The 22,612-nt window shown below is 30.2% G+C and overlaps 3 protein-coding genes across 3 annotated transcripts in view; 2 read left to right on the top strand and 1 right to left on the bottom strand.

Annotated features, from left to right (window-relative positions):
* The window catches only part of LOC107490605 (bidirectional sugar transporter SWEET4), a 2,755-nt gene extending 1,740 nt beyond the window's left edge, over nt 1-1,015 (bottom strand). The window contains exons 1-3 of the mRNA XM_016111388.3: nt 890-1,015; nt 620-656; nt 311-527 (exon numbers count right to left, since the gene is read on the bottom strand). Of these exons, the coding sequence (XP_015966874.1) occupies nt 311-527; nt 620-656; nt 890-932 (297 nt within the window). The 5' untranslated portion in view covers nt 933-1,015. The remainder of the gene's footprint in view (nt 1-310; nt 528-619; nt 657-889) is intronic.
* Nucleotides 1,016-11,133: 10,118 nt separating this feature from the next.
* On the top strand, nt 11,134-12,291 carry LOC107490482 (uncharacterized). Its single transcript, XM_016111260.1, has one exon. It carries the CDS (start codon nt 11,134-11,136, stop codon nt 12,289-12,291), a length of 1,158 nt encoding a protein of 385 aa, XP_015966746.1.
* Nucleotides 12,292-12,333: 42 nt separating this feature from the next.
* Nucleotides 12,334-13,119, top strand: LOC107490483 (uncharacterized). Its single transcript, XM_016111261.1, has one exon. It carries the CDS (start codon nt 12,334-12,336, stop codon nt 13,117-13,119), a length of 786 nt encoding a protein of 261 aa, XP_015966747.1.
* The last annotated feature ends 9,493 nt before the right edge of the window (nt 13,120-22,612 follow it).

Below are 22,612 nucleotides of genomic sequence, written 5' to 3'. Positions count from 1 at the left end.
TTTCTTTTTTTTTTTTAATTGATTCATACCTATTTTAGTAATTTACCAAAAACATTTACTTTTTAGAAATCCAAACACCACAGATTAAATTAAAACTACTTTCCAACTAAATTATCCGAACATAAATTTATTCTTAAATAAGCAATTATATATAAAAAAAACCTTCTATACAAATAAACAATTTTTAGAAATAAGCATAATTTTTCAGCTTACCCAATCATATCCTTATAAGCACAAGAAAGATTACATAATAAGACGTAGAAAAAAGAAAAGGAAAACGAAAACCAAAAAGCAGAGGAAATGGACGTACACGTCCTTTGGTGGGGGCATAAATGTAATATATGGTGAGATAGATGAACTCAAATCCAAGGCCAACGCTATTGATGGTGAGGACTAGAATGCTGTGAGGGTGCACGAAAGGAAGCCCGTAGAACACCCAAAATGCACAGTTCAGCACTGTTGCTATGTATGGATCAGGTTTGAATTCCTCCACCGACTTCTTCTTTATTATCGTATAGAAAGTTGGCCTGAAATTAATATTTCTTTAAATAACAAAAATAACCGAAAATTTTTAATTCTATACAAAAAAAAAATAGAGGAATCGAGAGAAGTTAATTACGCGGGTGAGAAGAACAAGAGGAACGAGATGACATTTCCTGCACGGAAACGGAAAACACACCATCAAACGCGAAAACCTTACTCCATCAGGTTCTTTTTTTTGCATGCAAAGATTGAAGAGATTCTAAAGAAGTAGAAAAAGAAATTGAGAATTTCCGTTGTCGATTCGGATGAAAGAAAAGCAAATCAGGTAATTGACGACGCTGCAACTTGCAGGTTAAGTAATGGAGGAGAAAGAGAAGAGAAATCAAGAAGCATGGCAAGAACTAACCGATAATGCCGATGACGTTACGAGCTACTGCGGCGCTCACCATTTTCTTTTGCTACTGATTTAATGCACCACATACAAATTCACACATAAACAGAGAGAGAGAGAGAAGGAATGCGCAAGCTGTTAAGACGGTTATATAGAAATATGAAATAAAGAAAAAGAAAAAAGAAAATAATCATCTTGTCATAGCTAGTAAAAGATTCTATTTTCTAGTCATAAAATTTTAACTTTACTCTTTTTTAAAAGGTATAAAAAATTAAAAATTATTATTATAGAAATGAGTCAAAAATAATTAAATAAATATTATTAAATAATTAACAGATAAACAATCAGTGTTTTAAGTATTTGTTAGACAAAATTTAACAAGATGTATACCAGGTATTACCCTAAAACTAATGATTAGCAGGTCAATTTTTTTATCAATATTTCCATTTTTTTCAATTTACTTCTCTTTTTCAACTTATCTCCCACAATTATTTGCGCTCTGTCCTCTCTTTTCTTTCTTTTCGTTTCTATAGCTTCTTCCCTTCTTTTGCTGCTATACATCTCTACATACAACAATGATACAGGTTTATTCATTATCTTAATTAATATTCTTAGAGAATTATTTTAATTAAATCTAATTATTAATTTGTTAAAGCACACAAACACATATGCACACATATATAGATATTTATTTAAAAATTATGCTAGTATTATTTAATTTATGGTAAAAATTCACATATAATAATAAAATTAATAATAAAAAATTATACTTATATACATAAATAAGAGAGAGCAGTTGCAATGCATCTTGCATGTGTGTGCTATGTGGGGAGGGGATGCAAATTGGATTACGTAATTGAGGGTGTAATGTTAGTCAATTTACAATTGCATGGTATATGTCACACAAACAGTCAACCGCAACTTATCTCAAATAAAGAGAGAATCCACATCTCATTACCGATACAATACAATCCAAAGATCATGATGATCATGACACCTGCCTCTGTCTTTTATTCTGCATCGGCACTGTTCTAGCATGCCGAAACTGTTGTGTATGTGAGCCCCATAAATCCCTAACTCAGAGGGGCTCACACTCACTGCCATTTAGATAGTTTGATTCAAAATATATAATTTTTTGGGATTTGAGTAAATTGGTCTCATTTAACTTTTCAGTCTAATTAATTTTAATCTGATTCAAACAATTTGCAATGATTTGAGTTAGATTAGTTTATTTGATTTTAGAACTAATAAAAGTTTAAGAGGTTAATATTAAATTTTTTATTTATATAAAACTAAGGCAAATATTTAAAATTAACTTAAATAAAAAAGTTATTAAAAACCAATTTTAACATATTTTTTTAAAGAGAAAAAATGAAACATAAATTATAAAAAAACAAAAAAATAAATAAATAAAGAGAATGACATTATTTTGAGAAAAAATATGCTACACACATACAATATAATAAAAATAAATTAAAATAAAATATATATTTATATACAAATATATAGTGACTAATTTTTTGTAAGTATATAATATTTTTAGGAAGAAAACCAATAATTAAGAGAGAATGAAGGTATTTATAGTTATTCACTTTGATATTTTAACATCTGAAATATTTATCTTAAGATTTACTTAGTATAACAGAAAATCTGAAAAACAAATTCTTTAAAAAAATCATATAATTTATTGAGACAATTATAAACATCTAGAAGTTTTTTCTGGAAAAAAAAAGACTTTAAAATGCCAGAACAAAATATCAACATTTATAAGATAATTAAATAGGAGTGGTAATGAGCGAATTTTCTCCTTATTCAATTCTATATGTTCTACAAAAATCAGCATAAAACTCGCTTTGTCTTTATTTGTGAGTAATAAAAAACTAATTCGTCTATGTAGATATTTATTTCGTTCTTACCCAATTTTATAACTATTAAATCTAACAAATAAAATAAAATTTTAGAAATTTATATATCAATAATCACATACATATCACTACAAGAAAATAAAATATTTGTAACAAAAAATTTGTATCAAATTTAAAATTATTACAAAAAAAGTATTTTGTAATAATAATATGTGATTGTTACAAAATAATAATGTTTTGTAACAACATTACAAGTTGTTGCAAAACATGATAATATTTTGTAACAACCTGTTTTATTTTGTTACAAATTATGTTAGTTTTTGTAACGAGATGGTATTTTGTTACAAAATATTTATAACAAAAAAATAAGTTACAAAAATTCAAAATATTTTGTCACAAATTTTGTTTTTTGTTTCAAAAACTCCAGTTGTTTTGTAACAAAACAACTTTTTGTTTCAAAAACTCCAATTATTTTTGTAACAAAAAATTAATTTGTCATAAAATTTAATATTATTTGTAACAAGTTAATTATTTGTCACAAAATATAAATATATTTTATAACTTTTTTTTCAAAATGTTAAACACTTTAAAAGTAAAAAAATGTGTATATATTTTTTTCAAAAATAATTTTATTATGTAACATTTTGCATTTTTGAAAATCTAAATATAAATAAATTGTGATTTTATCTTATTAAGTTTAAACTTTATAATTTTAGAAATTATTTTATTAAAAATAATTAAATAAATTAGGAGATAATTTTATTATAAATCAATTAAGATTCTTAAATAATTTTATTATAATCGAATATTTTGCGTAATTTTAATAATTGAAAAATAAAAAAGAATTGTATAGCTTAATTTAAGTAACTTTTATCATGAAAAAGTTATGACTTATAATTAATTTAAACTTCTTATTTTATAAATTAATATATTAAGAATAATTAAATTAGTTTTATTAATATTTGGAGTTAAATTAATTAATATTCTTGTGCAAATTTTATAATTGGTTATTTGAAATTAAATTTCAATAATAGAAGTATTATACAATTTAATTTAAAAAAATTGTATTATGATTGAATTACAGTTTGTTTTATTAAATTGAGCTCTTAGAGATTAATTTGTTTGAAATGATTAGATTGATTTTTATAAATACTTTAAGTTTAAGATAAATTAATACTTATGCACAATTTCTATTTTAATTAGTTATTTTATATAAATTGAAGGAAAATTTACGTTTTTAAATTGTTTCAACCCTAAATTTACGCAAATGCATTGTTTCAAAAATGGTTACGCAATTACGTTATTTCGCTATATTATATAAACCGCTACTGGCAGTAGCGGTTTATAATTGCACAGAAACCGCTAGAGCCAGCAGTGGATTCTGTTCAAAAAGTGCAGCATAAAAACTGCAGTAGCCCATCGCGGTTTATGTTTGAGAGAAGTTGGTCATAAACTGCTGCTGGCAGCAGCGGTTTATGTGCGTGGGGATGTGTGCGTAAACTGCTAGAGGCTATAGCGGTTTACATTGAAAGTTTAAGTATATTTTATCTGTTATTAGGTTCATATAGTTGGTGTCTTACTTGACCTTAATACATATAAACCATTCAGTGCAAGCTTGTAGCCTAAGTCCCTTCATCAAACATTCTATGTTAATTACTAGTTAGTTGTATTTTTCAATTGTTCATTCAGTTACTAATTATTATTATTATTACTGTACTGTAATTATATTAAAATATTAATTTTTTTTCTTGATCAGTTCTAATTCTTATTTTGTTTTGATTATTTATTTTGGTTGATTCATTTTTTTCTTTTATAAGATATTGAATAATAAAATTTATTATAAAAAAAATTAATGTTAACATAGTTTGACAAATTAATAATATTTAAAAAATAATTAAAATTATTTTTAAACATATAATTACTAAAATGGACCTATTTAAAATATTATTTTGTCTTATTTTTATATAATTTAATTTTATTTGTACTTATTTAAAATATTGTCAACGGTTTCATATAAGTGTAACTCTTCTTGTTAGTATGGAGTCTCCAGCACGATAACAATTAGGAAGGAGAAAATGTGAAGTACTCAAAATGAGCACGATAACAATTAGGAAGGAGAAAATGTGAAGTATACAAAATGAGGAGACCGAAGATCATAACAATAAGGTTTTGGGTGCTAACGACCATGCTAATAATAAAGTTTTAGATCCAATCACTGCTCTTATTATATAAGAGCTTGTCATACACACGATTCCTGCACCATAAAATTTCATAAAAAAATTATATCCATTTGAATAATTAATTATTTATAGCTTCTTAAGATAAAATTTAATTAAAATTAAATCTTTTCATATCTAATTAATGACTGCTTCAATTATTCTTTTATAATTTTTTAATAAAATAAGTCACTTTCTTTCGTTTTCTTATTTTAATTTCTATTTGGTATGAAAACTCAACACAATAAAATAAAATTTATTTTATAAAAATATCATACAAGACTCAAATGTATTTTTTTTTCACGTCCGTTTATAAAACTAGAAAAACAAAAAAGAAAAGGAAGAAATTGTAACAATAACATGCATGAATTGGATTAAATTTGATTTGTATTATTATTACTGAACGTAAACCGCTATGGCCACCAGCAGTTTACGCACGCATTTTAACAAACACGCGGTTTATGAAAAACCATAAATAAACAGAATCCGTTGCTGGCTCTAGCGGTTTCTGTGCAATTATAAACCGCTACTGCCAGTAGCGGTTTATATAATATAGTGAAACAACGTAATTGCGTAACCATTTTTGAAACAATGCATTTGCGTAAATTTGGGATTGAAACAATTTAAAAACGTAAATTGCCCTAAATTGAAATTAAAGTTGTAATAGAAAAATAATGAAAGGTCATATAATTAAATTTAAAAATAATTGATATTTCAGATTTTAACTATATTTTATAAAATGTGATTAGTATGTTCATTTTGTAATTTAAATTAAAAATAATTATTTAAACTCATCAACAGATTGATATATAGAATCTTATGCATTTTAAAAGTAATCTTCATAGTATTATATTTGAATTTCAAATTGTTATTTTATCTCAGATATTTTATAAAATATTTATATTACTCATATAAATTTTATCCTAACGCTAAATTACCAAATAAAAACCTAATTCTAACCTAATTTCACAAATCAACATCGTTCATACACTCAGAAAAGGGAAAAAGAGAAGAGAAAAAGGGGAGAAACGGGGAAGAGGAGAAATCGAGAGGGGAAGATGGAGAGCTCGAGAGTCAGGGAGTAAGGGAAGGGGAGGAAGACGCCGCGATGATTAAGGAGGCTTCGACTTCTTCACCCTCATGCATCCGTAGCTGCCACCATCATCAACCGAAGCTGCTACGCGTGGAGAGAAGGGGAGACCGCGCCCAGTCATCACCACCGCACCATGTTCTGCTGTTGTTGCCATCGCGCCTGGGTGTTGCTGTCAAGCTCACAGCTACCGTCACCATGAAGACTTCCACCATCATATCTGATGTCACGTTGTCGGTTAGGACAGCAGAGGGGGAAATACGAACAACCAGAAAGAGGAAAAGAACACTTGTGGGAGTTTTCTTAGCCATTGCTGCCGAAGGAAGCTCTGCCATAGTTGTCTCCTCCATCACTACCACGATCGCCGTTCCGATTCCCATTCTCAAAACCGTAACCCCTTTCACTCTTATTCTGTTTTAAGCTTTGTTTCTCTGCTATGTTCCTGTTTTACCCATGGTAGCATATACCTCTAATTTAGTTAAGCCCGTTTGCTTCACCTGTTTCTCTACTATAATTATTTGGAATACTGGCGTTGATGCTATTACGAATCTGTTAGAGTTGCTGTTGGTGAGTCCGATGCTACTTCTTTAATTTTGGATTGATCTTTTCCTTGATTACGGTCTATTTACACATTTTACTGTCACTGCTATGCTTATTCTGAGTCGATTATGGTATATACCTTGTTTTGAAATCCCCAGGATAGTAATTGCTTCTAATTCCCATCCAATTTGGATTCCCTATTTTGCTGCAACCATGGTTACTGCTGTGAGAGTTAACGCAACTTCTGTCCTGATTATGTTAAAATGCAAGACTGTTGCTATTTCGGTTGAACTTGTTGAGTGGTTAGTAGTGGTCTAGCCAGCTGTAATTTTGCCTCCGGTTTCTTTTAATTGCGACATCGAGGTAGGGGGTTTAACTTAAACAATTTTAATTTAAGAATGCCTACAAAATTTATTGAATAACTACAAATAGATTTAATAGCTGTGAGTAATTGATTGACTATATGAATGTTGAATTGTGGCTGAAATTGTGATTGAAATTTTGAGATTGTGATTTGGAATTGTTGATTTAGTGTTTGATTGATTATGTGGATTGTGAATTATTTGACAAATAATTGTTGTGAATGCCGAATTTGATGGATTGTATTGGTTGATTACTGTTGAGCTGGTTAGTAAATATATTGTAATAGTAGTGGAATTGATTGGTGATTGCTTTGAGATTTAATTTTGAGAGGTACTAAAGGGATTGAATTTTGAAACACTAAACTACTTGTTGAAAATCTGAGTTATGAAATGAAACGGCAACTTTGAAAGTGAACCAACAACTTAATAGAGATTGGCATGATATGAGATTAAGAGCTAAGAAAACTACAACAAGTATAGTTATTAATATTCAATTTTGAAGGTTTCGTATTAACTGGAGACTTAGTTATGATTTTTTAAAGTTGAATTATAAAATTTGATTTTCTGCTTTACTTTCAAATAAAGTCAGAAACTTTGAAAAGCTATAACTAATTCCATGGTGATCGAAATTGCTTGAGACCAAGTCTAGATTAAACTTGGGAATATGTAGAGCTGGACTAAAAAATTTGAGGTCTTTTCGTTAAATACATAATTTATGACAAATTTTTAAAGTTGAGTCATCAAATCTGTCCTGTAGCAGAAGAATTCAAACAGGACAGCAACTTGTTTGTCTTGCTGCGGCTCCTCCGAACTAAATTTTGGAGTGAAACCAATTTTATTTTAAAATTTCATTAACTTAGTTTATTGATCTAAAATTTCAGAATTTTGGAAGTTAAGGATTGGGAGTTGTGAATTTTTAAAAATTGGTGATCAAAGTTGGAAGAATCAGTTTTCAGAAAATATGCATCAACTTCCAATGCTTGCAACTCTTAAAATTGAACAACGATTGAGTTGCAACCAAGGTACACTTGTTTCTAGATAAGTTAGGAATTTTCAAACTAAATTTTAGCCTAATTGAAGTTATATAGTAAAAGTTGTACAAGTTCAAAGATACTAAACTCGTTGGTTTCTAAACAAATTTATGTAATATTAATAACTTTTTTTTTACTGTTGCATGGAAGTTAAATTTTATCTTCATTTTTAAATCACAAATTAGATTGTGCAGGATGATATTAGCTGTATGATCAATGAATCCTATGATTCAGAAAATTCTCTCACTCCAAAGGAAGCTTTTTTACTTGTAAGAGGTGAAAAAAGTGGTGCAAGTTATGGCATAAAGGCTTTAAAATCTAAGTTAAGGATTCAAGCACAACTTTAAGAGGCAATGCAAGACCGTGAGGAGCTAACAAAAGAAATAGATGTGCTCAAAGAAAAACTTGAAGAGCAATGAATACGGAAAGAAGAAGAATTAGCTCAAATGAAAGCTCAATTGGAAGCAATGGCAGATCCAGAAATCTTATAAAGAGGGGGCCGAAAATAAAAAAAAATTTAAAAGTGCCATATTAAAATTAAAAATTTTAATAAAAAATATATATTTTAATATTATTTTAAATTAAAATTAATTTTAAAAAAATCATTTATATCAAATTTTTTTCATAAAATTCTAATTTTTATCCTTATTATAAAAGATATAACATAAATAATATAAATTTGTTTCTCTAATACTTTTAATATATGTATTTAAAATTATCAAAAAAATTTTTTATAAAATTCTAATTTTTATCCTTATTATAAAAGATATAACATAAATAATATAAATTTGTTTCTCTAATAATTTTAATATATGTATTTAAAATAAATTAGTGAATATAATATATAAGATATATTCATATTAATAAATAATTTACTTAATATATTTTGATTTTAATATTATACGAAATAAAATTTAATTTAATTTATTTTTATGTATATATTTTTTTATTACATTCAATTAAAAATTATTATAAAAACTAAAATATTTTTATATAATAATAGATAAAAGAATTACAAAAAAAATTGAATTTTTATTCTTATTATAAAAGATATAACATAAATAATATAAATTTATTTTTCTAATACTTTTAATATATGTATTTAAAATAAATTAATGAATATAACATATAAGATATATTTATATTAATAAATAATTTACTTAATATATTTTGATTTTAATATTATACGAAATAAAATTTAATTTAATTTATTTTTATGTATATATTTTTTTATTACATTCAATTAAAATTATTATAAAAACTAAAGTATTTTTATATAATAATAAATAAAAAAATTATAAAAAAATAATTCAAAGAACAAAAGAAAATAAATTTTAAATGCACGACATGAGATTGAACCCATGTTTTGAAGTATATAATACTTCCTTTTAACCACCGAACTAAAAAATATATTTGTCAAAACTTTTAAATATTATATCTAATGTATTTTAAGTTTTGAAAATTTAGGGGCCATGCTCCATGCTGGTCCCCTAAATTCACCTCTGATTGGAAGCTCAACAAGCCGTTATGAACTCTTTCATAGCGCGCTTTGATAATGAAAAAAACTAGATTCTAAAGGTACTCTCCTAAAATTGCTTATGGTTTTAATATATTTTTTTAGATGATTCTTTTATTATTAGTATAGTTTAATTTGTATATGGATCTATTTATGACATTTTACTTATGTCATGATTGAGAAATAACAAATGTCCTATTATTTGGTTTGATAAATTTGGTTGTGTATTGACTGAGAAATAAATTGTGAATTAGTTGTTTTTGTTGGAACCGTAGACGGTGAAAATATCCAAGTTTTAGGGGAGGTTCTGCCAAAATTTTTCTAAACATTTTGGATAAAACTTAATGGAAAAAATTATAATTAGTGTTATATCTTGTTTCTAATTTTTTGTTTCGATTTTTCTTATTTACAGGAGTGCTAAAATGGTGATCACATGCTACCTTGAAGGCTCAAAAATATTTTGATTTATAGAGACACTAATCTATATTAGAACTTTTAATTTTTGATTGAACTTATGCAAGACATATAACTTGTAGAACTAATCAATGTACTCACTATTCACTAAGATTATTTTGTTTTAAAACAACTTTGGCTAAATGAGGCATATTTGAATTATGTATGTTTTTGCATATTATATAAACGTAGACTTGCTTATTAAAATAGTTAATATATTAGTTAATTTAAAAAATAATTTAGTAAATTATGCATGCTATTTATATTGAAAAAAATTGTTACAAAATAATTATTTTGCTTTTGTAACTAAAGAAAAAAATGTTACAAAATCAAGTTACATTTTGTAACAAAATTTTATAATAGAAAAAAATAGATTGTCACTAAAAATACCTTGAAGATAAAAATTTGTTACCACTTTTGTAACGACTTCTGGTTTTTTGTATCAGAAAAATTTGTTACAAAATATCACTTTGAATTGTAGTGAATAGAAATGAATATTCTCTAAACTCAATTCTAACCATCTTTTTTGTCCAAGACTTTGTGCTACCAAAAATTCACCCCATACTAAATCAGATAATTGCCTGCCCCGATCGAATAAGAGCAAATCAGATACCTATACATTTGAATAGTGCTATCACCCCATTATTAACTCAAGTGGCTACTCACTTTATTTTTAATTAATTATCAAATTTTAAATAATTAGTTAGCTTCGATAAGAATACGATTAACATATATTAGAGTTATATAAGTTAAAATAAACTATAAAATTATTTTTTATATAATAATCATTTATTTTTAAATTATTTTACTAATTTGTTTTCTCTCATTTATTGATTTAAGGGTATGAATAAAAAAGGGCAATTTACGTTTTTAAATTGTTTCAACCCCAAATTTACGCAAATGCATTGTTTCAAAAATGGTTATGCAATTACATTGTTTCACTATATTATATAAACCGCTACTAGCAGTAGCGGTTTATAATTGTACAGAAACCGCTAGAGCCTGCAACGGATTCTGTTTATTTATGGTTCTTCATAAACCGCTGCTGCCAGCAACGGTCTATGTTTGTTGAAATGCGTGCGTAAACCGCTGGTGGCCATAGCGGTTTACGTGTATTCTGTGTCATTGGGTTCCCTATATAAACCATAGAGGGGCCAAATGTGGAGAGGTAGAGTGTTATTCACAAATGGATGGGGAGGATAGTTTTGTGGCTCTGGTCCATTGCTCTGGAAAAATTCAAAAGAGCAAACGCCACGGTGTGAAATTCACAGATAGAGAACCGGTTAGTATTTTTATTCGATCTTCAAGTACATTGGCAGAGATTAAGCTCAGCATACTACAGAAGCTCGGTACCTGTGGTACGAAGCAGGTTAAAAAGTTGTTTTATAAGATTCCCATTACCGTTGTGTCAACCAGTGTGTGGTTTGAGACCTTTGTGATAGGGTCGGATGAAGACCTGCAGGTCTTGTTTCACTGCAGGCGTAGTTTTCCGGAGGTGAGGATACCTGAGATGTTTGCAAAGTTGGAAGATCGTGTGGATAGCTCTAGGGCATCGGCACCGAGTCCTCAGTCGACCACACGGGGCGGTGCATCGACATCACTGCCTGTGGTAGCAGCGGTAGTTCTACCTCCCGAGCCAGAACGTGCTGAGGTTGAGTTTGAGGTTGGACCGGATCGAGTTGAGAATGCGCTTTGTGATGATGATTCCGATGAGGAGCCGCTCGATATTGGTGGGGACAGTGAAGATGATATACCAATAGGTGCAGCCCATGGAGGTTCCGGTTCTGGAACACAAGAGTACCCTCCGCACCTGTCATCTTTGAACTTGGAGGCCATCGGTCAACACCAGAATGTTGAGGCAACATTCGATGGACAGGGTATGCATGATGGGACAGGTTTGACTGAATTTCAGATTGGCCAGTCGTTCCAGAGTAAGGAGGAAGCTGTGCTGAGCGTGAAAGATTACAGCATTCGGCGTGGAGTTGAGTATAGGGTTATGGAGTCAGACAGTCTAAAATACCAAGGGAGATGCAAGGAGTTCGGTAACGGATGCACGTGGTTGATCCGGATAGTCATGCGAAAAAGGAAGAGCACATGGGAAGTTAGGAGGTACAACGGACCACACACGTGTATGGCCACATCGATTTCGAGCGACCACAGGCAGCTTGATTATCATGTGATTTGTGCAAGAATCTTTCCATTGGTTAGAGCTGATGCGTCGGTATCGATTAAGGTGTTGCAAGAGGCAACAGAGGCAACATATGGTTTCAAGCCAAGTTATCGAAAAGTGTGGTTGGCAAAGCAGAAGGCAGTAGCACAGATCTACGGCGATTGGGAGGAGTAATATGCGAATCTGCCCCGATGGATCCTTGGGGTGACATCCACCATGGACGGTTCCATTGCCCTGCTGAAGACCTCCCCGATTATAGTGGGTGACCAGGTTGATGAAGATAGAGTCTACTTTCATCGCATGTTTTGGACATTCCCTCCATGTGTTGAGGCATTCTGCCACTGTAAGCCACTTGTCAGTATCGATGGGACACACCTCTATGGTAAGTATGGAGGGACCTTGTTGTTGGCGATTGCTCAGGATGTGAATTCGAATATTTTGCCTGTTGCGTTTGCATTAGTGGAGGGGGAAAATGCTGAGTCTTGGTCATATTTTCTGTCCAATCTTAGAAGACATGTTACTCCACAGGAAGGTATTCTCGTCATCTCCGACAGACACAACGGCATCAAGGCTGCGCTGGAGTCACCAGATAGTGGTTGGCGACCTCCGCATGCTTATAGGGCATTTTGCATTCGGCATGTTGCTGCAAATTTTGCCCTTACCTTCAAGGGGCAGGATGTCAGAAGGTGGCTGGTAAACGCCGCTTATGCGAAGACGGAAGCAGAATTTGACTATTGGTTTGATATAATGAGGTCAGAGAACCCAGCCATGTGTGATTGGGCAAACAGGATGGATTATGAGATGTGGACACAGCACAAGGATGGGGGTAGACGATATAGTCACATGACGACCAACATTTCTGAGTGTGTGAACTCTGTTTTGAAGGGCACAAGAAATCTACCAGTCACGTCCTTGGTTAAGTCCACCTATCTTCGCTTTGCTGAGTTGTTCGTTGTCCGGGGTCAGACGGTAGAGGCACAGTTAGGATCCGGTCACAGGTAAGTAAGCAGACCACCTAATTGTAAAGCAGATGAGACACAAACTTGAAAAACACAACATAAATTTTTTAACATATGAAAAAAACATAAACCATACCTGGATGCCAGTGGAAAAGAGAAATAATCAAACCCGGACAGCCTCAACGAGGGAAAACGCCAGAATATCCAACTCTGTAGCAACTGGAGGGGACCCGCAAGGTTAGTCACATTTCTGTTTGTTACCCGACACATACATCGGTACAACCAAGCCAATGCAGCCGAACCCCAGCTATATCGCCCCATCTCATCAAGGTTCGCTACAAATGGCAACCACCGTATATGTACCCGGTTCGCACTCTTGTCCCCAAATAACTGAGTAGATAAAAGCATCATGATGTAGGCACGTGCGTAGATGCGAACTGTCTCCTCGTTCACATCTGGTGGTAGCACACTAAACCTCTCGTGGAACCATGTAAAGTGGACTGTCATCTGCTTGACCTTATTCGGTGGTGGCAGCTCACCGAATAGGTTCTGAAACCACTTCCAGGCTGGTCGACCACCCTCAATGTATGTATCAAACTCACCAAGGAAACCACTCACAGCCTCCCCATCGACAGGCAACCCAAGCTGAAAAGCCACGTCCTGCAATGTCACTGTGCACTCTCCAAAAGGCATGTGGAACGTGTGCGTCTCAGGACGCCACCTCTCAACGAACGCACTAACCAATGGCTCATCCAACCAGAACCAATGGCTGTTTAGCCTGGCCAAATGGTACAATCCAGCCCTCTCTAAATACGGGATGATCCTATCATGCATGGGCATATTCTGTTGCCGTCTCACACTGTATATACACCTAGTGGGCTGCAAAAAACAGCACAATAAATGCAGGATACAATTAAATTCTCCAATCCATAACGAAATTCCCTATCTAATAATAACACATATCTTAAAAATGTCAACACATTTTTGACCGGTAAACAAATTAATCCCTAAAACCTATAAATAAGTAGTCAATAAACCAGCGAAATTAATTTGTAAAATACTTACTACAATAGCACAATTGACAACAAACTTAACTTATTAGATAACACCCATAATTATAAAAGTATTACAAATCTTAAACAATAAAATTCCAAAAAAATTTCTTTATATTCTAACCTTTATACTATTTTTAAAACTAAAAGGGACTAATCTATAAAATCCGTTTATGCTTGCGTTCATATCATTTTTTCTAGCTAAAAAATTGCTAAGCCTAAAAAAATACCAAAATAATTAACTAACCTCGTCACCAATGGAACCGGCAACATGCGCAACACCGTTCAGTCGGTACATGCTCCTTCTGTCTTCTGCCATGATATCCCGCCGGAAGTCGCAGCTCAAATACCTCGGACCCCCTCTCAACTTGCTCTGACCTCTCTCTAGAATTTCCTCTCTCTAGAATTTCCTCTCCCAACCTCCAATTGCATAATCCGCGGCTGGCTCAGCGGTTTATATAGTCATGCATACTTAACGTAAACCGCTATAGCCTCTAGCGGTTTACGCACACATCCCTACACATATAAACCGTTGCTGGCAGCAGCGGTTTATGACCAACTTCTCTCAAACATAAACCGCGATGGGCTGTCGCGGTTTCCATGCTGCACTTTTTGAACAGAATCCGCTGCAGGCTCTAGCGGTTTTTGTGCAATTATAAACCGCTACTGCCAGTATAGCTTTATATAATATAGTGAAACAACGTAATTGCGTTACCATTTTTGAAACAATGCATTTGCATAAATTTGAGGTTGAAACAATTTAAAAACGTAAATTACCTAATAAAAAAATATAATTAATATTATATTTTTTGTGATTATATTATATTAGTTTAATTTGTTAATTGAGTAATTATTTGTGAAAAATAAAAATAAAAATAGAGAGTTAATGAATAATAAGAGGATTAATTTTTATATAATGAGTCTAACTAAAAAATAGCTATGTAAGAGTAAAAAGTTATTAAAAAATAATTTTAACATAATTTTTTTAAAAGAGAAAAATGAAACATTAAATTATGGAAAAAACAAAAAAATTAAAGGGAATGACATTATTTTGGGTAATAAAAAATGATATATATATATATATAAACCAAACACACTCTAATATTACACGAAAGTTTTCAAATAAATAGCGTTATATGTATGTCTTTATTCATATATCTATATAAATTAAATTTATTGAATTTGAATTAGTTTTTTTAGTACTAAATTAAATTAAATATATTCAAATTAGTAGTATTTTATATACCTACATAATCAAATTCATTAAATTTAAATTAACTATTATAGTGCTAAATCAAATCTAATTGATTCAATTTACTACTACACAGCACATATATAGATTTATTATATAACACCTAACTTTTAGCACCTCATGATCGTACCAAAAGTAAGGCGTTACTAACCTAATTTCTTTTATTATCTATCTAATATTGAGTCTTGACACGTAAATTTATCGATGATTTTACCAAAACTATAACTTTTTCAACAAATACAAACAACACATATTCACATACTTAATATTAATAATACGTAGTAGTATTACATACAAAAATAATTACAGAACCTATCCCTCTGAAAAACTCTAACTAACAAGGCAAGGAGAAAATAACTTCTAATAACTCAACTCGTAAACATATATATCCCGTTGTGCTTCCGCAACTTCGCAATAAGCCTTCGCACCTGTAGTTGAAAGGGGTGAAAATAAGGGATAAGAATTGGGGAGTTCTTAGTAGGGTCGGGATTAGAAGTTAAATTCATTATCCAAATTTAAAACTCATATTTTCCTTATAAAAATTTCACGCAAAATGACATTTCATATATTTCATCGCTTACTTAAGAAACCATTTTAACCAAACTTACCGCTGATCCTTCCAATCACGGCCTTTACCCCAAATCAAATCAACTCGGACTACGGCCCAATTCAACACAAATCACCATCAAAACTCAATCATAAAACAAATTTAATCATAGGCACAAATAATGCAAGACAAACACAAATCAGAGAGCAATTACAGAACATAGAATCCAATCACAAGCACACACAATCATAGAAAACACAACCACAAACAAGTATGATGCATGTCTATTCCTATATATGCCATGAGCTCATGTATCGGTTTGTTACCCGATTCCTGACACTGGTCCTGAGATAAGCGTTTCGTACCGCCGTCCTTATCTCAGCCAACGTCCCCTCCATGAGCGTTACGTATTACCGTCCTCATGGGGGAATCTTTCTTTCGGACTCCAGTGAGCGTTACGCATCGCCGTCCTCATTGATCCATCCCAATAGTATCAAGTGAGCGTTACGCATCGCCGTCCCCACTAGATACTTGGCACTAAGGCCCAAACATCACTCAATTTCTTTTTAATCTTTGCTCTCTACTCTACTGTGGCAGAGATACCTTTAATTAATACATTTTTTTCTATCTGCTCTACTGTGACAGACGTTCTTTAGTTTCTTTTATTCTTTTAATTCTTTTGTTCTCTATTTTTTATTCAGTTATATTTCCACTTAACTCAACAACCTTTGTTTGAGTTTGGCTTCCAGTGCCATAACCTCTGTAAGCAACCTCTGTTTTACATGTGCGACTCTCTTGAGCTGATGTATGCAGACATAACCTCTGTAAGCAACCTTGTCTTACAGGTGCGACCATCCCCTGGATTGGTCGATGTATCTCTGGAAAGCAAATCTCGGTAGACTCACCACCACATCTCTGCTTATCTCATTTTCTTTTCTTTTCTTTCTTTCTTTCTTTCTTTTTTATCATTCTATAATATAAATTGTCTTCGCATTATTTCCTCACCTGTTCTTAAGTGTCTTATAGAAAAGAATTATAAAGTTCTTTAATTAAGTATGCATTCTCTAAAACTTTTAAGATTACTCTGCTTACTTGCTTTCTCATTAATGTTACACATTATAATATTCTTATAAAATAATATCTTTGGTAAATACTAATTATAATAATGATTTATTTTAATATAAATGAGTATTTTTAAAGAAGTATTTAAAATAATATTTATAATCTTCTTTTTAAAATTCAGGTTATAAAAGCTTATTTTTAATCATTTACTAATTATTTTATAAATCACAAACCTTTTAATATTCTATTTTTAACCTTAATATTTTATAAAATTATATTTGAACCCTCACTTATTTTCAAATTTATAAAAATAACCTGAACTTTTATAAAATATTCATTTTACCTCTGAACTTTACTTATTACCTAAAATACCTGAAAACTTATATATAATTATAAATTTTACCTTGATTTTATATACAAAAACAATGTTACCTTTTAAAAATAAAATTTAATTACTTATCTCCCTCTCATACTAAAATCGAAACCCTTAACCTTTTTCTTTCAAAATATTACTTGTATTTTAATCCATTTTTTAGTCTTTTGCTTACCGATTTTTCTCAATTTTTTAATTTAATCTTTCAACCACCAAATCTCATCAATTTCCTCAAAATATCACATCACAACAGTCCCCAAAACCATTAAAACAACCACAGTTGAGCTGTTTCTCCTAGGTCATAGTCAAACCAATAAATCACAAGCAACAACAATAATTCAACATAAACTCATTCAAACTCAATCAATAATCAACCAAATCAACATTCACTTATCAAATTTACATTTAATTATTATAAAATTATCAAAACCTACCTTCATACGAAATCAAAATAACAGAAGCTGCGGAAAATTTTTTTGACCGAGTTGCTGAAAAAGAAAACGTCAGAAATCGCTTGTATTTCATAGAACTCCAATTGGCCGAACTTAAAAGGAAAAGGAGGAACATCCCCATTAATTTCTATCAAACAAAAATAACGCCAACACACAAAAAAAATACGAATATTTTTATTAGATTAGATTTTTTATTAGACTTATAGATAAAAAAAATTGAGGTTGAAAACACCACGGTCATGATGGTTCTCACGCTCCTCTCTCTCGTTCTCTTTCTTTTTTTTCTTTCTTATGGCATTAAAAATTAATTAATGATGATGATTAAATGAGTTTTGATGAAGTGAATGTGTGTTGTCAAGGTTATTATATATATCCATATATATTAAAGCCACGTTTTTGTCTTTATCTTTACTATGTATATATATAATGAATATATACAATGGCATATAAGTATAATACTGGCCTTCGGCCACTTTAATTTCTTTTCCTTCTTTTTTTTTTAATAATAATAATAATAATAACAAAAAAATTAATTTAACTTTTATTTTATTAAATTATTTTTTAATAAATAATATCTTAATATAATATAATAACTCATAACTAATTAATTATTTAATTTTTAAAAATTCAGGATGTTACATATTACTTGTACAAAATATTGATATAAATATCAATAAAGAATATCTCTCGTTTGAATTTAGATCAAATATAAAAAATAAAATAAATAAGAATAAAAAATTAATTTTTGTGTTTTAGTTTAAATTCTAAAAAATCTATATTTTTATATACTTATGAATTTAAAACGGAACAATAAATAATTTTTTAAAATTTATTAAAAATCATCATTTGACTCATTAGCATCTAAAGAATCATTACGGAAATTTTTGATATTGAAAAAGTTAATATAAAGTTTAGCCCTTTAAAGTGGTATAGGAGTTAAAACTTGAATTTTTTTTTTTCAGAATCAGAAGTAACACATAGTTATACATTATAAAATGACCAACTATATTTATACAATATATAACTTGAAAAATAATTAAAATATTGTATCAATTAAATGATCTTTTAATTTGTGAAATTAAGTATAAAATGTATTGTTTTGGTGTATTTAATTATTATTTTACAAATTAAATGATAATTTAATTGATAAAATATTTTAATTATTTCTTAAGTTACATATTGCTTTAAATAAAGTTGGCCATTTTATAATGTATAATTATCTGTTACTTCTGACTTTGAAAAAATTCAAGTTTTAACTCATATGGCACCCTGGAGGGTTATACTTTATATTAACTTTTCTAATATCAATGATTCTTTATATGCTAAATGAGTCAAAAAATTATTTTTAATAAATTTTTAGAAATTATTTATTATTCTGTTTTAAATTCATAAGTTTATGCAAATATAAATTTTTTAGACTTTGAACTAAAACATAAAAGTTGAATTTCTATTCTTATTTATTTTAATTTTTTTGATATTTTATTTGAATTCAAATGGAGTATTTTATTATTGACATTTATGTTTTAAAATTAATAATAATAAATGTCAATAATCAGGTAATAAATCGAATCAAGCTATTCGATTTATTATATATATATTGTGCAATAGTAACTCGAATTAACTATATTCAATTTATATATATTTAGTGTACTAGTAGTAAATTGAATCTACTAGATTCGATTTAGCACTATAATGGCTAATTCAAATTTATTGAATTCGATTTATGTAAATATAAAATACTACTAATTCAAATCTATTTAATTTAATTTAGTACTAGAAAACTTAATTCGAATTTAATGAATTCGATTTATATAGATATATGAATGAAAATATATATATAACGTTTGTTATTTTGAGACTTTCGTGTAATATTACTATGTGTTTGGTTTATACATGTATTTTATCCAATTATTCACATATAATACATGTTCTAAACTATATATTAAAAATAAGTTAAAACAATATATGTATTTATATGTAAATACATAAGGACGTGATTTTTTGTATGTATGTAATATTTTTGAAAAAAAAAAGTCCATAATTAAGAGAGAATGAAGGCGTTTATAATCACTTACTTTGATATTTTAACATCTAAAATATTTATCTTAAAATTTACTAAGTATAATTTGAAATTCTGAAAAATAAATTCTCTAATAAAATCATTTAATTTATCGAGGATGCTATAGATCCATGTAACTATATAATCAAGCTGGTCCATCACCAAAAAAATCCAATACCATTAAATGAAACGTGAAATACACGCACTCAATACACACAAAATCGCCCAACGCTTCTTTTCCCCTACGCTTCTTCTTCTTCTCCCGCGCTTCTTCTTCTTCTTCTTCTTCTTCTTCTTCTTCTTCTTCTTCTTCTTCTTCTTCTTCTTCTTCTTCTTCTTCTTCTTCTTTTCATGCTCGTTTACGCACGGAGCGTCTTCTTCTTCTTCGCCTTCTTCTTCGCATTCCTCCTTCTCCACGTGTTTTCTCCTTATTGTCATTCTTTTGTTGTTGTTGGCTTATTGCTGCTGTATTTTTTTGTCTTTTTCTCATTCTCTTTGGTGAAGAAGCAGTAGAAGGTGAGGAAGAGAAGTTTTGAATAATACAGAATGAACCGAACACAGTACTCATGGTGAACTGAACACAGTACTCATGGTGAACTGAACATAGTACTCATGGTGAACCGAAAACAATACAATTGTATAGTAATGAGTGAACAAAACATAATCCATTATATAAAATCAAATTCAAACAGCTTTCTACAGAATATTCCAAACACAGTACTTATGGTGAACCGAACATAGTACTCACGGTGAACCGAACACAATACTCATGGTGAACCGAACATAGTACTCATGGTGAACCGAAAACAATACAATTGTATAGTATTGAGTGAACGAAACATAATCCATTATATAAAATCAAATTCAAATAACTCTGCCTACAATTTACATATTATCAATTCAATTCAATTCAGTACACATTCGTTCATTTAATTCAATTCAAATTAGTAATTGCATTCTATTCAATTCGATTCAAAATTGAATAATCCAAACTTTGTTAGTTTGATTCGTTTTAGAAGAGTAATCCAAATCGCTCTCCTATTTACTAAAAAATTATGAACCCCTAAACACTGAACCCTAAACCCTAAACCTTAAATACTAAAACCAGAACCCTGAACACTGAACCCTGAACCCATAAACCCTAAATCCCTAAAACCCTAAAACCTAAACCTTAAATCCTACACCCTAAAACCTAAACCCTAAACCCGAAACCCTGAACCCGAACTCTAAACTCTGAACTCTGAACCCTGAATATTAAATCCTAAACCCTAAACCCTGAATCCTACCGTAAATCCTAAACCCCTAAAACCCTGAACCCTGAACCCTAAACCCTAGCCCCTAAACCCTCAACCATGAACACAGTGAACCGAAATTAATACACGGGGTGAACCGAAAGTTTAAAACACACTGAACCCCTATACACTGAACTCTGAACTCATAAACCCTAAATTCTAAAACCCTAAACCCTGAAACCCTATCGTTATTCTTTTGTTGTTGTTGCTGCTGTATCTTTTTGTCTTTTTCTCCTTCTCTCTCTGGTGAAGAAGCAGTAGAAGGTGAGGAAGAAGAGTTTTGAATAGTACAGAATAAACCGAACACAGTACTCATGGTGAACCAAATACAGTACTCATGGTGAATCGAAATCTTTGTTATGGTGAACCGAAATATTAATTACGATGAAACATATTGGTCTAATTTTTGTTAGACTCCTTTCTGCGGTCCAAACTGAAAACATGAAAAGTAATGAATTACCTCTTTAGTACTTACCGAACCGAAAAGTTACTCACATTTACTCAGAGTTACTCACAATTACTGACACTTACAATTACTCACAGTTACATATTATCAATTCAATTAAATTTAATTCAGATGTAGATCACCTCAGTCCATCCAATTCACTTCAAATAAAATTAGAAATTTCATTCCATTAAATTCGATTCAGAATTCAATAATCAAAACCTCATCAAATTGATGCGTTTGAGAAGAATCATCAAAACTGCATTCATTCAACTGATTTGAAGTTGATTCATTCATTGTTTCAATTCAAAAGTGTAGATCGAAGAAGAAAACGAAGAAGAAGATGAACGACGAAGATAATTGCGTTGAATCAATCCAAATTCATAATGCAGAGAAGAAAAACACGAAAGAGGAGAACAATGAATTTAATTAGGTTGAAGAATAAGAAGGAGAAGAAGAAGAAAAAGAAGAAGAAGAAGTGATTTGAAGTTGATTCATTCATTGTTTCAATTCAAATGTGTAGATTGAAGAAGAAAACGAAGAAGAAGATGAACAATGAAGATAATTGCGTTGAATCAATCCAGATCCATAATGTAGAGAAGAAAAACGTGAAAGAGGAGAACAACGAATTTAATTAGGTTGAAGAAGAAGAAGAAGAAGAAGAAGAAGAAGAAGAAGAAGAAGAAGAAGAAGAAGAAGAAGAAGAAGAAGAAGAAGAAGAAGAAGAAGAAGAAGAAGAAGAAGAAGAAGAAGAAGAAGAAGAAGAAGAAGAAGAAGAAGAAGAAACGTTGATAACGCAAAATAAGAATTCGTTATCTAGGTTATAAGAGGCGCGTGTAAAACAAGCGGGAGTGTGGGACGTGAAGTGAAAGTTACATGAATACTATCCATGTAATTTTTATATGAATGTAGAGTTTTTCCCATATTTTATTGAGGCAATAATAAACATCTAGAAGCTTTTTCTTTAGAAAGAAAGACTTTAAATAAAGACGCTAAAGGAAA

This window comes from Arachis duranensis, chromosome 5, assembly GCF_000817695.3.
Source record: "Arachis duranensis cultivar V14167 chromosome 5, aradu.V14167.gnm2.J7QH, whole genome shotgun sequence".
Taxonomy (NCBI): domain Eukaryota; kingdom Viridiplantae; phylum Streptophyta; class Magnoliopsida; order Fabales; family Fabaceae; genus Arachis; species Arachis duranensis.
This window is presented reverse-complemented; position numbering and strand designations above follow the sequence as displayed.